The sequence below is a fragment of the Rhinichthys klamathensis genome, unplaced genomic scaffold, assembly GCF_029890125.1.
Source record: "Rhinichthys klamathensis goyatoka isolate OS25496 unplaced genomic scaffold, OSU_Roscu_1.1 h1tg000161l_1, whole genome shotgun sequence".
NCBI classification, from domain to species: Eukaryota; Metazoa; Chordata; class Actinopteri; order Cypriniformes; family Leuciscidae; genus Rhinichthys; species Rhinichthys klamathensis.
The window spans coordinates 3,189,399-3,205,042 of NW_026606695.1; the positions used below are offsets into that span (position 1 = coordinate 3,189,399).

The 15,644-nt window shown below is 38.5% G+C and overlaps 1 protein-coding gene across 1 annotated transcript in view; it reads right to left on the bottom strand.

Moving 5' to 3' along the window:
* Positions 1-15,644, bottom strand: part of cgnl1 (cingulin-like 1) — a 39,499-nt gene that overhangs the window by 19,358 nt on the left and 4,497 nt on the right. Inside the window, exons 4-8 of the mRNA XM_056258974.1 lie at positions 12,047-12,152; positions 11,505-11,606; positions 10,942-11,090; positions 10,472-10,613; positions 9,715-9,927 (exon numbers count right to left, since the gene is read on the bottom strand). Of these exons, the coding sequence (XP_056114949.1) occupies positions 9,715-9,927; positions 10,472-10,613; positions 10,942-11,090; positions 11,505-11,606; positions 12,047-12,152 (712 nt within the window). The remainder of the gene's footprint in view (positions 1-9,714; positions 9,928-10,471; positions 10,614-10,941; positions 11,091-11,504; positions 11,607-12,046; positions 12,153-15,644) is intronic.

The window sequence follows — 15,644 nt, forward strand, 5'->3', positions numbered from 1 at the left end:
AAGTTTACATGTCAGATTTATAATCTGACGGGGTACAACATAATCTTAAAGCCATCCAGAATGCAAAAGCAAAATTTAATCACAAGTCAAATCCAGCACCAAACGGACTGCCATCGTCACACCATTTACAAATATACTGCTCTACTCTGAAGGCAATGTCATTTCTCTTACTTATATATAAATATTACAAAGCCCCTAAAGGGACATGGTGTGGAAAAAAAAGTCAATTCTTTTGCGTTCTCTCGCAAAGTTTATTTGTGTGTGTGTGTGTGTGTGTGTGTGTGTGTGTGTGTGTGTATATATATATATATTATATATATATATATATAGGGATCTCCCAGTCACGTGACCCCTAGCCGCTTGTCAGCCATTTTGACGGAATACATCCGTCGGCTGCTCATAGATCCATTGCCGTGGGTAATATATATTATTAGTATATTATACTAATAATATAATTATTAGTATATTAATATACTAATAATATAATTGAAATACTTTGCGCTACAGTATTGATATAATTGCATGCGCAAAATCATGGTACAAAATATCTCGATACTGAACAGAATCGATTTTTTCCCCCACCACGTCATGTCATCACACTTATTATTAGCATCACAAAAATAAATATACAAGAGGAAGATAAAGGAATTAGGAATCATATATCCATATGAAGCACCACAAGTTCTTTTTACAGGCATTAAATGTGTAGAAAAACTTCCTGACATTGAGTTCGGTGACATTACAGCTACCTTGTTCACTTCCCATCACGCTACACCGGAGCTTCATTAAAAGAAAATGATTTTTCAATCATCACCGCAAAGGTTGGTCAATGTATTTTTTTCATCAAATTATAGTACCTACAATTTTTAAACTGAGTTTACAGGGGAAAACACAAAACAAAATCACCAACAAAATTAAGTGCATATTTTGATTACCAAAAAACAGGACACTCGGCCCGGCAAACAGATAGGCTACTCAAATGACACTCGAAATTTACTCAAAGATGCCTTATTAATTAATACATTTAAAGTAGCCTCCTCTGTATGGATAGAAAATTGTTATATTACAAGACACAAATTAAGATAGGCTTCTCAGAGGTTACTCAACATGTTTTATTATGACAGGTTTAAAAAATAATCAATGAAATAATGATAGAAATAATGTCTCTTCTGTATTAGAAAAATAAATATATAAATAACTAAAAGAAATACCTCCAAATTGAACAAAAATAGCTCTCACAAACTTACAAAAACGAACTAACAAAATGTATTTATATCTTTAGTTTTCTTCCTCTTTATCCTGTTTTTCTTCCTCGTCCTTGTTTGCCCATCTATATTTTGCTGTAGAGCTGATCTTTGCAAGCAATTTTTTAAAAACTAGGGATGCACCGATCCACATTTTTTCACTTCCGATCCGATCCCGATACCTGAATTTGGATATCGGCCGATACCGATACTTTTCCGATACCAGAGCTGTGTTTGCTTTAATATTATTATTATCATTATTGTTGATTTTATATGATGCTGAAATAAACTCCTCTCTACAGGCAAGTATGATATGTACGTATGTATGCATGTCAATATATATATATATATATATATATATATATATATATATATATATATATATATATATATATATATATTAAACAATAGATAAACAAAAGATAGACAATTAAACAAAGATACACATTATACAGGCCTACACAGTGCTTTAATTTCAGGAAGGTCTACTAACATTATTCAGGTATGGTCTAAAAATAATTATAATAAAGTAATCAAAAGTAAAATAGCACTGCAAAGTTTATCATAGATAGATTTATGCTTATTAAAGCTAAAGTTATTCATTCAAGAGCTGTGAGTGATTTTCTCTTTGCCTTTTGTTGTTTGATTCTCAGTAATGGAGCAATCGTCAGCATGTTTATTAGACTGCTTCCCCTTTAAGAACGAGTGCACCATATTTTCTCCCAACTATTTCCATAACTACGACCATTTTAGACAAACTGTTTAAGTGAATCTCCAAGCCGGTCATTTTGACATTTTTGTGTAGGCTACATTTGATCGTTTAGACGTGCATATGAAGCCCAAAGTATAATGTGCTTGTCTCGTTGCGGTCTGTTTCGGAACGCGCGACGCGGGAACAGCTTCTCTTGCGCAGATTTTTGTGCTTTTAATAGCTTTTTTTATTATTAAAAGCGTCCCGCAATTTAGCAACAGTAGAGACTGCATTTTACAACAATCACCGATCATGCTGATGGGCTGTCGTGTTGTGCGCGCTGTGGCACCGCGTGAGAGATCTCTCTCTTTCTCTTCTGGACTGCGAATAGCAAACATGCATCACAGACAAATGGTTTAATTAATACGGCTTTGCAAACATTGCATTTTGCTGTCTTGCTCTGCTGTGGTGTTTCCAGTGTGAAGTATTTCCACCATAGGATTTCCACACAACATGTTGGCAGCTCAACGCTATCCTGCTAGCTGGCTGCAAACTGCGGAATGGATTTCCTGAAGTGGGGTCTCTGTGTCTCATTGAGCCGCACCTCCGTTCAGGATATCCATTCCACAGTTTGCAGCCAGCTAGCAGACTAGCCGGCGGGAATCACTTTTGGAGTCGTTTCAGCAGACTACGTTAAAGCGCAGACATGGCTCATGGATATCGGATATCTCCGCAGGTTGGATCGGGAAAATCCGATACGTGAATTACGCTGGTATCGGTCCCGATACCGATACTGGATCGGATCGGCCCCATCCCTATTAAAAACCAGGACATTTTCATCACTTTATAAAAAACAGCCAGGACAGGACGTAAAAACAGGACATTACCTGGGAAAACAGGACTGTTGGTCACCCTAATTAAGTGTATCTTTAATGAATTTGTTTAATCTAGTTTGATCCAAGAAAAACGAAATAGCCTATATATACTTTTTTATACAATCACTGACTGTCACTGTAGTATGATAAACTGTCATTGAGACGGTCTCAACCTGTGTTTCTAACGATTTATAAGAAGTGTCAAATAAAATACAAGATCAGCTTTTGGTATTTGAAAACGAAAGAATGTAATGTGATAATAGGCCTAACGAATTAACTGATCTAGGAATGTATGTATGCGTTTTGCCTGTTAATTGCCGCCAACCACTTTTCTCCGTTTTGTTTCTTTTGGGATACGGTATAAAGATATTCCTTTTGTATGATCACGTATCTGATCGCATCCAAATGCACAGCATCGCTCGGGCATGATAGGAATATTTCGCGACGAGCTGTATTATCACCGGCGGTTTAGCATTTTCTATACCGTCAAGATGGCCGCTCCAAATGGCGTGACGTCACACGGGACGTCCCTATATATATATATATATATAGACACTGTATATAAATAAATAAATACTTATTAAATTGACAAAAAGTTAAAGTTGAAAAAAGGTGGAAAAAGAAGTCACATTTGTCCATTGACCACACACTAACATTATTTAAAGATCTGTTAAAACGGTTTAGATTTAGAGAAATTATCACTAAAAAAACACACGTGATTTCCCATTAAAACACAATGACCTTCATAAATAAATCACATGTATCAAAATTGTTACAACAAACCACAATTGTGCACAGTGTTTCAATGCTCTGCATTGGTTACTTAACTGTAACGATGACAATGATTCACTGCATTGATACTTAACTGGTCCCTCAGCAAGTGTAAGCAGTGATTTCATCCACATTATACTCAGAATGTGCAAAACTACAGGAAATCCTGCTTTCCTTGTGTCCAAAATTCAGATCTGTTTTTACCTCAATGAAAGCGACCAAGCTCGTGTTTTCATTGTGAGAGCCAAGGCCAATTAGTCATCTATTCCTATGGTCAACCTTTCAATGTGACTTCTGTTTACATGCCAGGCGCTTTTCTCAATAAAAGTGCTGTAACTCGACAGAAAGATAAGAATACACAACCATAGAAACATAAGCGACAGGTCATACGAGGTTCTTGAAACTTTATCAGCCAGGCACAAAGTGTTCAGCCTTTGAATACCACAGCAACACCAAAGACTCAAGCTTCACTCTGGCTCCAAACAACACCAGGTCTGTTTCTGCATCTTGGTGGTATACGTTACAATAGCTTTGCTCCTAAACAAAGAGGCGCATACACACGAATGTGCCGAAGCAGGACGAAATGCTGAGGACAGGCGAGAGGTGCTCAAGCTGGAAATGAAAATGTGCTGCTCGAAAAGCACTGGCTTCTTTCCAGCAGCATAAGACGCCAGTAATAACCTCCTCTCGTCCTTCAAGGAGGGTGAGAAGAAAACATACTGTATTCTTTCAATGAGGAGGGTGGCATGCAGTTACTGCAGGGGTTCAAGTGCACACAGATTTCAAAAGCAGAGAATGTAAGAAAGAGCAAATTAAATCTTGTGCATGACTTCTCCAAATTTTTGTCCTAGCAGTTGTAGAGTTGTAAACCTTTGTTGTGGTGAAATGTGTTAGGAAAGTATGTGGCTCGGGATGCATTAGGAGGACACATTACAAAACAAATGTAATCATATGAGTTTCTGGTGATCAGAGAAATCCCAGAACTTTTTGGAATGTGTTCTACTGCCAAATCTGCTAAGGAGGCCATAGAGAAAAGTTGTTGTTTTCACAAATGGTGGGGAACAGCAACACTGACAATGTTCATTTGCTTTTTGTAAGCTACCAAAAGGTTGGGTCAATGAGATATAAGATTTAAAGTAAATTAATACTTTTATCAGCAAGGACAGATTAACTTGATCAAAAGTGACAGTAAAGACCTTAATAATTTTACAAATGATTTATTAAATAAATGCAAAAACTTGCAATTCCTCAAAAATTGTATCGGTTTCCACAAAAATAGCTGCACAACTGTTTTCAATCATAATATTTAGGGAAAATTAGCCTGTATGGCTAAATCTGGCACATTTACATGATGGGCCCAAGTGCTCAGGACAATTAATGCACATTGTTCCTTTTAAAATAAAGAATAAAGAATGAATAAGAAATATGTCTTGAGCAGCAAATCCTCATATTAGAATGATTTCTGAAGGATTATGTGACACCGAAGACTGGAGTAATGATGCTGAAAATTCAGCTTTGCCATCACAGGAATAAATTACATGTTGAAATATATTAAAACAAAGTTATTTTAAATTGTAATCATTTTTCACAATATAACCGTTTTACCTTATTCTTGATCGAATAAGGCAGCCTTAGCGTTCACACAGAACGCGTTTTTCCATTCCACTGTGTTACTTTTCCATTTTCAATGTAAACACACAGCAGACAGATGCCTTTAACCGCTCTAAAAACGTGCCACTCAAGTTACAATAAGTTAAGTTTAAAAAAAAAAACGCGTCTCTAGATGCGCTTTTCCGTTCTACTAGCCTGCATCTCAGTGTTGTGTCTGTTAACCGGCTCTTAGTGAGCACAAGAGACTTCTTTCAAAAACATGAAAAAGAAAACTTACTGACCCCAAACTTTTAAACGGTAGTGTAAATAAACAAAACAACTCCTTCACCATGTAGCTATGCCACTAGAACAGAAATGAGAAGCAGTTTGGGCAAATAACTTTCCCAGCCACCTCCTTAATAAAAGCCAAATTCAAACCACACTTTAGACATACAAACGGTGTCACGAGACTGGGTGTGATTGTAACTTAAAGCGACCCATCAATTGTTTTCTTTTCTACACACAAAGACACATGCCACCACTACCTTCAATGAACATTACAGATATATCTGTCATCATGTCCCACTCTCTCCCATCTTTAAGACCACAGCCAAGAAGTTTGGAATCATTTGGAGCCTGGGCTAAATCCTTAGCTTTGTGCTTCTGTGTTTAATCCCATAAAGCCTGGAGGTCTGAGGGTCAGACCCCCTCTGCTGAGCTCGTGGTGGGGGGTTTGTAGGGTTCCAGGACGCTACACTTCTTGACAGCAGGGGACTTTGGCTCCGTGAGAACAATGGCCGATGAATACAGGCCAGTACTGGACCGAGCTCAGCCTGTAGTGAAGACCCTGCCATGGCCTAGTTACACGCACAGTGTGCGTCACACATGAGGGCTGCTGTTTATATGTAGACTATGAACTGTCACAGTAATCGCTTATAATCATTGTCACTGCCCATCAAGACACGGAAATACTGCCGACTGAGCTTGTTGTTAGGGTGACAACAGGGTGAAGGGTGAGATGTAGACTAATGCAGATGCACATCATTTCTTTGAAGCTCATATTTGCTTTCATATGGCTGTTCTTCACTGTTTTTGCTCTTTTTTTCAATGTTACACTTCCCCCTGTCCCTCTATCTCCTCCTCCACTTCCCCTCTCCCACTCAGGCATCCAGCTGAATCACCACAGAGCAGGCCGGAACAGTTTGCTATCATCACCTGAGGAAACACACCACGTCCTGTGAGACTGTCGGCTCCCCAAACAGCCCCAAGGAGACCGTTACCGCTCTGTATCAGCCACAGCCCACAAAACAAACAAATACAGCACAGTTACGGTGCGGCACTCAAATAAACCAAAGGCTACACATTCTGATACCGATGCAAGATCTGTTTTGGATTTTCAGTAGTGGTTGACTGATAGGGGTTATTCAATAAACAGTATCTCTAGTAATAGTATTACTATTCCCATTTCAAATAAATGCTGTTCTTTTGAACTTTCTATTTCATCAAAGAATCCTGAAGAAAGAAAATCAACAAAAAGTTTAAACGGCACAACTCTTTTCCAAAATGATAAGAATGATAAATGTTTCTTGAGCAGATCAGTACATTAGAATGATTTCTGAAGGATCATGTGACACTGAAGACTGGAGTGATGATGCTGAAAATTCAGCTTTGCCATCACAGGAATATATTAAAAATATATTAAAATAGAAAACAATTACTCAAAATTGTAATAATATTTTACAACATTACTGTTTTTACTTTATTTTTGATCAAATAAACGCAGCCTTGTTGAGAGACTTTTCAACAATCATAAAAATGGTAGTAAAAAAAAAACTACTACCTGCCATATTTTGATATAAGAGAAACATTTAAATGCACAAAAAAAAAAAAAGTATGATTAAAGGGTTAGTTCACCCAAAAATCTATCCATGATAAAAACACTCCATATGGCTCAAGGCCTTCTGAAGTGAAGCCATGGGTTTTTGAAGGAAAATACACATATTTATAAGACTAGCTTCCGCCAGATGACTGTACGCATTACGCAAGTCGACTTGTGCCACAAGAGTAACCAGTGACATGTATGATGTAGGAGTATAAGCTTAAGATCTTCTTCTTCTTCTATTAACCCCCTGGAACCATATGGATTACTTTAATAATGGATGGATGGATGCACTTTTTTGGTCTTCAAATTTTCTCCAGCTATTCACTCTCATTATAAAGCTTGGAGGAGACAGGGCATTTTTTAATATAACTCTGATTGTATTCGTCTGAAAGAAGAACGTCATATACACCTATGACTTCAGGGTGAGTAAATCATGGGCTAATTTTCATTTTTGGGTGAACTATCCCTTTAATAGACTTGTAAATGAAAAAAGCTAAATCATATCTAAAACAAAGTTTTGTTTTGTTGCAAGCACCGCCATTATGCCCCTATGTAACACTTTATAAAATATTAACTCATTGTATCTCTAATAAAGATGCAAAATAACATATGATGTAATATAACTGCTTTAATTTTACTGAATAGTTTTTGTTTTGATTTTGGTACTAATTCTCTAAGCAATCTGCCCCCACAACATGGAACAACTTACAAAAATTCTGGAAATTAAAGGAACTGGTTTCAATAGGCCAGTTTAAACTCTTGCTCAAAAATTTGGAAATGAAATCTATGGTTTGTGAATGTTTTTAAATAGTCTCATTAAATTGTTATGAATTTGTCTGTAATGTACTGAATTGTCGTGATCTGTGCCGCTGTCTTGGCCAGGACTCCCTTGAAAAAGAGATTAGTAATCTCAATGGGATTTTCCTGGTTAAATAAAGGTTAAATAAAGGTCAAATAAAAATAAATAAAAAAAAATCAGGAATAATATGGGTTTGAAGTCAAGACATTTGGGTTTGGTTACAGTTACGAATAAAGGCAAATTCACACTGCACCGACAGACGCAGACAATCACCATCCCTTCACAGATATTCCGCAACCAGACAAACATCCGAAAAATAAGCGCCGACCAATGGCAACACACTGATCCGAAGTGATGATCTGATCTCGACGAAGTGTCAGTTGACGTTTGTAGCCAATTGGCCTTAAGAAAACAGGGAAAGCTATTGGAGCAGGGAGAGAATCCCTTCACAAGGACGTCCAACCGTTGAGAATCAGGAATCTCTTGCTGTGACCCCCCACTCCCTTTCTGTTCCCCCTCCTGCTATTGGGGCAGAGCAATACCTTTGTATGCAGCAGTAAAAGTGAACAAAAACAAACTCTGAGAGTTCTACTGATCACCATCTACATTTTTCCCATTGCTGGTAACAAAAGCCTTATAGAAAAACATCCACACAAGCCGTATTGGGAAACCTGGGATCAGTAGTCTAAACTCTAATGCAAACTTTGTAGAATAAAAAAGGCAAACAAATCAAACTAACCTTAGTTTTTGTACAAACCTCCTCCCATTGTGTCATCTGTAAGACCCCTTGTCTGCACAGTGACCCACTTATTGGCCATGTGCAATTCCCCAGCTATTTGCATATGAAACAATCCCATCATTCATTTTCAAAGAAAGAGAGAGACCAGCTATCCACCCCATCAGAGCCTCATTAGATTAGTGACGGCCTGCCACTGCAATTAAGCAATGCTAAACTCCTTTTAGTGCTTCACCCTTCAGTGTTCCTCCACATGGGGCCTTCCTATCAACACTAACCCCATAAAGAAGATGCGCATGGTAACACTCGTTTAGCCTTGTGACTTGGTCAATCACTAAAATATCCAGAAATCCAACGTCTGCAATCTGTCTATTTGTCCACTTCTCAAATATCCAACAACAAAACTATGCTCTATTCTTCTGACATCCGTTCGTGCAGCCATTTCAAAAATAGGCACAATGCGTGCAAAAACAGGATTACTGTGGCACCTGACCAAGATTAAACTCTTTGTCGGTTAACTCCTTTAAAATACATTTAAACTAAGACAACAATGGCCTCCTTTGGACAGGAAGTTTCTTTGTTGGAAAAGGAAGTGAGCTAAGAGGGAGGCAGAAGGAGTTCCACCTACTTGTGGACTGGACACCTATCTGTCCTCAGACTACCTCTTTCACTCCTTCTCTTCCTGTTTGTTCTGTTCTATTGTGCGCTTTCCCCTCATATGAACAAAATCATCATGATTAACTACTGTAAGTCACTAGGAAATTAATTACTATTAAAACTGAGAAACTATAATAGCTGAAAGTGGTCCTATACTTAATCTAACTTTAAACTATAAACTATACAAATCAAAACATAACATTGTGACATAATGTTAAAGTTTAACTGAGTTTATAATTTGAAAAACATTATGCGTCTTACCATATGCCATGATCATAACATAGCATGCTAGACCTGCATAAAAATACTTTTAAACATCACATTTAATTTGTTATATTCAGGAAATGATAGGAAGGTATGGAGGGAATAGGATCAGGAAGTGTTTACATGGTTTCTAACATCACACAAACCTCTGCTGTTCTTGCTTGATTTGCAAACAGTTAAAAAAGTAAAAAGACAGATTTATCACCTGTTTGGCTTCCTCCACAGCTGTTTGTAGCTTACGGATCTCTTTTTCATACTGCTCCCTAAGTTTATCCACCTCCTGATCGTGAGTTGCCACCTCCTCTTTCAGAGCTCCTTTAAGAGCGGTCAGCTCCCTCTCACGCCTCCTCAGCAGCTCCTCCTGCTCCTCTTTGGCAAGAAGCAGGTCCTGGAGGTCTAGTTTCAGTTGCATGAAGTCCTAGAGAGAACAGCACATGGTTAGAAGTTCTGTCATCAGCCTCAAGAATTAATTAATTTGAATATGCAAAGAATTTTCTGTTGTGTTATAGATTGCTGCAATGTAAAATTTGCATGGGAAATATACAGCTTTCCATGACATGTTATGTGCCTCAATAGAAGTTATACAGTACCGTTCAAAAGTTTGCAGTCAGTAAGATTTTTTTTAATTTTTGACAGTCTTGAGCTCGCAAAGACTGCATTTATTTGATCAAAAATACAGTAAAAACAATAATATTGTGAAATATTATTACACTTTAAAAGAGCTGTTTTTTATTTCAATACATTTTTAACATGTAATTTATCCCTGTGATGGTAAAGCTGATCTTTCAGCATCATTACTCCAGTCTTCAGTGTCACATGATCCTTCAGAAATCATTCTAATTTGCTGATATGCTGCTCAAGAAACAATTTTTATCATTATCAATTTTGGAGAAAAAAAATAAATCATACCGACCCCAAACTTTTGAACAGTATGTACAGTCAGATATGTTTAAACGCTGTACCTCCATCATGGCCTCTTTGTCTGTACTGTCTGTTTGAGATTGCTTGGCTCCATCCAACTCATCGTGCATCTCTGAGAGCTGGTCCTGCAGGTCTCGGATCTCAGTCTGGTACTGCTCTTTCTCCATTTTTACCTGGAAGAGTCTGATATACACAAAAATACACTCAGAATAGCCTGATAATCTGCTGAGCTCATGTCCATAAACTCCTGCCAATTCAAACCATGATGTCACAGAGGATAATTTGCACCTTATTTTGACAACTGACGGGATGGAGAAATCACAGAAACTTGCATATCTGATGCTAAAGAAGGGCCAGGCGGAGTTAAACATAGTAAAACGTGCGAGCTGAGAGTTTAACATATGACAGTTAAACCGTTTTGTTTTTTGTTACAGGTGTTCCACTTTTGCTAAACGTTCTACATGCACAGATTCTGTGTGGGTCTGTCCACATCCACAAGACAGTATCTTACTCCTCCACTGTAGTGCGCAGGTCAGCCTCTGTTTTACTAAGCTTGTCCCGGAGTCTGCTGCACTCGGCTTGACTCTGTTCCAGCTCTCTCCTCAAATCTTTCATTCCTGCTCCCGCCTTCAGCTGAGTCTCGCTCAGATCACTGCGCTTCTGCAGGGAGGGACATAATAAGAAATGACAGTGAGGACATGAAATGACGGTAACCTTACTGAACCTTCAAAATCATTGTCAGTCTGAGAAACTGGGCGTCTTTTTTTGGATTTAACGCCCAGTCTTTCTAATAAGCCAGTAATTGGTTAATTTGATTATTGATCTTAAGGGGTGATAGGAGTGGGATTTTCGGTCAACATGGAAGCTTCTAACAGACTGACTAAACAGACAGAGCAGGGGTCCAAGGTGCAATTGACGAGTCAAAGTAGTAGAGGTATTAGGGGAGAGAGAGAGAGAGAGAGAGAGAGAGAGAGAGAGAGAGAGAGAGAGAGAGAGAGAGAGAGAGAGAGAGAGAGAGAGAGAGAGAGAGAGAGAGAGAGAGAGAGAGAGAGAGAGAGAGAGAGAGAGTTTTACCTTGCTTTCATTCTCAAGCTGTTTCTTAAGATCAGCAATTTCTTTTTCCTGTTCGGCTTTCTGCTCCTGAAGGGCTCTAGCCTGGGCTGCAAGGTCTGGAGCCTGAGAGAGAAACATTTATATGCAACAGAGCTCTCTTTTCAGCACTATATGATAGCGATTAGATACAGATTCACATTTTAGCAGAATAAAAACAGCGGGTTCTCAAGAATAATCCCTGTTCTAATCAGAAATATTTCTAATATTTGTAATGCATATTCATTTGCTAATCTTTTCATATACAAGATTTCATGACTATAAAAATGTAATAAAATAATGAACAAAAATACAATAAAAAATAAAATACAGGGAAAAAGACTAGGTTCTGGTCTGATTTTGCTTGCATATGTTTAAACATTAGCCATGACTATGCTGTTTGCCAAGTAAATAACCTCAGCCAGCCTTTATACTTTCTCCAAGAGATAGACTAAGTCCCTCTTATAAGAGGCTCACAGTCTTAGCTGTTTGTTGAACCCAATTACAATGCCACAACAACGGCTCACTTTGTTGTCGCCTTGCACGTTTCCAGCGGCTCGTGACTTCAAGGTCTGGATTTTTTCAAACACCAGGTTGACCTTTCTCTTGGTAGTGTCATCGTTATCATTGCTCCTGCAAAACAAAACACAAGTGCTCCTAATTTACTTGGATGGTTTGAGAGTCTCTTTATCCCAGCCAAAGTGTGTTGATAGTGCATGCGTGTGTGCGGACTGGATCAGAGTATATAATCCCTGACATTTCTGGGAAAAATCAGCCTGGCTCTTTGCCTGTGTGGAGAGTACAGAGTACCGTACTCAAGCTTTGATGTGTCACCTTATGACCTGCCCACCCTAATTATTGCCTTCTTTTAACAAGTCACATTTCTAGGAATGTGTGTCTGATGCCCGCATGTTCCCAGGGCACTCGAGTGATGCATCAGGGAAAAGCACAGCACATTGGGTTAGTGCCATGAGTATACAGCAGACTGAAGTGTATCATTACATTTCACAAAGAGAGGAGAAACCAGCAGACCAGCACCGCCTCTCTCCTTCAAACATACATACACCTCCCGCAGAACAGACTGTTATTAACGGTTTCATGACGTAAGTGATGTCGCCATGTCAGAACACTGTTGGCGACAATATTGTTTTGCTCCATTACAACCAACATAACCCTTAATCCGGTTCACCTTTGGCACGTGCCGTTGAATGGTAACTAACCACTAACTCAGGACAAGTCTTGTCTTTAGTAATAATGGCTGCTATTGACCAGAAGACATCTGATCCTAGATCTGCAGGGCTTCAGAAGGTTCACAGATACTCGTGAATAATCCACTCTGCTCACCTCCCTCCACACATCACATGAGGAATGCAGAGAGGGCGGAACTTTTGACATCAAGAATATGGAGTTCAGGGAGGGCACGGTTTCAGCCATTTCACTAGAGCAGGTTGGGCACCAACAGCATGCCTTTGAAGCTGTGCAGTGATCATGTAGGATTAGATGAGAGAAGGAAACAGCACTGCTTTGGGTGGAAATTTAGACCTTCAAGCAAAATAACAGATTTTAGTTGTTGGCAGTGGGCTAAAACCATTTATATTGGGCGAAGAACGGTCTGGAACATCTTGCAAGCAGCTTTTTATTAAAGTTTATCTAAATAAATGACTTGCCATTTTGATTGTTTTGAGACGTTAGAGGAGGAACTTTAAGAACCTGCTTTTTCCTTGAAGGAATAAGATAGAAGTGCGGGGGTTGAAGTTGTGTATGGATGGTTCTACTGCACATAAATGAAGAAAAAATGTAGGGGAGGTAAAATTCTTGTACTGTTATCATTATGTGTCAGACTATGTGGAAACTACTTCAAATTCCATGTAAAATCTCACTTCTAAGAAAAAATGAGTGAACACTATTGAGAAAGAAACAACTTAGACCAATAAGGACACAAGTGCTGCTGTTATAATTTAGCATTAGGATAAAAAAATGTTAGTGTGCCAAATTGAAGTCGTGGTGAAACCAACATGTAGTAGAAAACAACAGAGGAAATTATATCTTATAGAGGAGCCATGCAGACCTTCATGACTGTTTGTTAAGATCAATAAATGAAGTCCCTTATATATTCAAATAATACAACCTTTTTAGAATAAGGCAACGTTTTTAAATGTCATGTTGTGCAACTCTCCAAAAACATAAATTATTTATTAATAATTATTTGTTTAATAAATATTAAGATATTTTATTTCAAGATATATTAAAATTATAGACCCTTCATTTCTTTGTAAGTGGGCAAACTTACAAAATCATAAGGGGATCAAATAATTATTTTCTCCACTGTATGTGTATACACACACACACACACACACACACACACACACACACACACACACACACACACACACACACACACACACACACACACACACACACACACACACACACACACACACACACACACACACACACACACACACACACACACACACACACAGTGGAGAAAATAATTATTTGATCCCCTGATGATTTTGTAAGTTTGCCCACTTACAAAGAAATGAAGGGTCTATAATTTTTATGGCAGTTTTATTTTAATGGAGAGAGACAGAATATCAACCAAAAAATCCAGAAAAAAAACTTTATATAAAGGTTATAAATTGATTAGCATTTGATCGAGTGAAATAAGTATTTGATCCCCCACCAACCAGAAAGAATTCTGCCTCCCACAGATTGGTTATGTGCTCATGTGAAACACAAATTAGTCCTGTCACTTTAAGAAAGTACTCCTAATGTCAATTCATAATGTGTATAAAAGAAACATGTCCACAGAATCTGTATCTTCCATTCCAACCTCTCCACCACCATGAACAAGACCAAAGAGCTGTCAAAGGACATCAGGCACCAGATTGTAGACCTGCACAAGGCTGGAATGGGCTACAACACCATCAGCAAGAAGCTTGGTGAGAAGGAGACAACAGTTGGTGCCATTATTAGGAAATAGAAGAAATACAAAATAAACATCAATTGCCCTCGGTCTGGAGCTCCATTCAAGATCTGGCCTCATGGGGTACAGATGATCATGAGAAAGGTGAGGGATCAGTCCAGAACTACACGGGAGGAGCTTGTTAATGATCTCAAGGCAGTTGGGACCACAGTCACCAAGCAAACCATTGGTAACACACTATGCCGCAATGGATTGAAATCCTGCAGCGCCCGCAAGGTCCCCCTGCTCAAGAAGGCACATGTACATGCCCGTCTAAAGTTTGCCAATGAACATCTAATGATTCAGAGATGTCTTGGGAGAAAGTGCTGTGGTCAGATGTGACTGAGGTCAGAGAAATGCTGACTATGACCCCAATAACACCATCCCTACAGTCAAGAACAGGTGGAAACATTATGGTTTTGGGCTTTTCCTCTGCTAAGGGTACAGGACGACTTCACTGTATTGAGGGGCCAATGGATGGGGCCATGTACTGTCAAATCTTGGACGAGAACCTCCTTCGTTCAGCAGGTCTTCCAGCAATGACCCAAAACATACCGCCAAGGCAACATAGGAGTGGCTCAAGAAGAAGCACATTAAGGTCTTGGAGTGGAATCCTATAGAACATCTGTGGAGGGAGCTGAAACTTCGAGTTGCAAAGCGACAGCCAAGAAACCTTAAAGGGATAGTTCACTTTAAAATGAAAAATTCTGTCATCATATACTCATAGTAGGGAAAAAAAATACTATGGAAGTCAATGGGTCCAGTTAACTGTTTAGTTACTGACATTCTTCAAAATATCTTCCTTTGTGTTCAGCAGAAGAAAGAAATCCATACAAGTTTATAACAACTTGAGGGTGAGTATATGATGACAGATTTTTCATTTTGAAGTGAACTATCCCTTTAAGGTTTTAGAAAGTAAAGAGGAGTGGACCAAAATGCCTCCTGAGATATGTGCAAACCTGGTGACCAACTACAAGAAACGTCTTACCTCTGTGCTTGCCAACAAGGGTTTCTCCACCAAGTACTAAATTATGTTTTGCTTGAGGATCAAATACTTATTTCACTTACTGAAATGCAAATCAATTTATAACCTTTATATAATGTGTTTTTTTGGTTGATATTCTCTCTCTATCCATTAAAATAAATCTGCCATTACA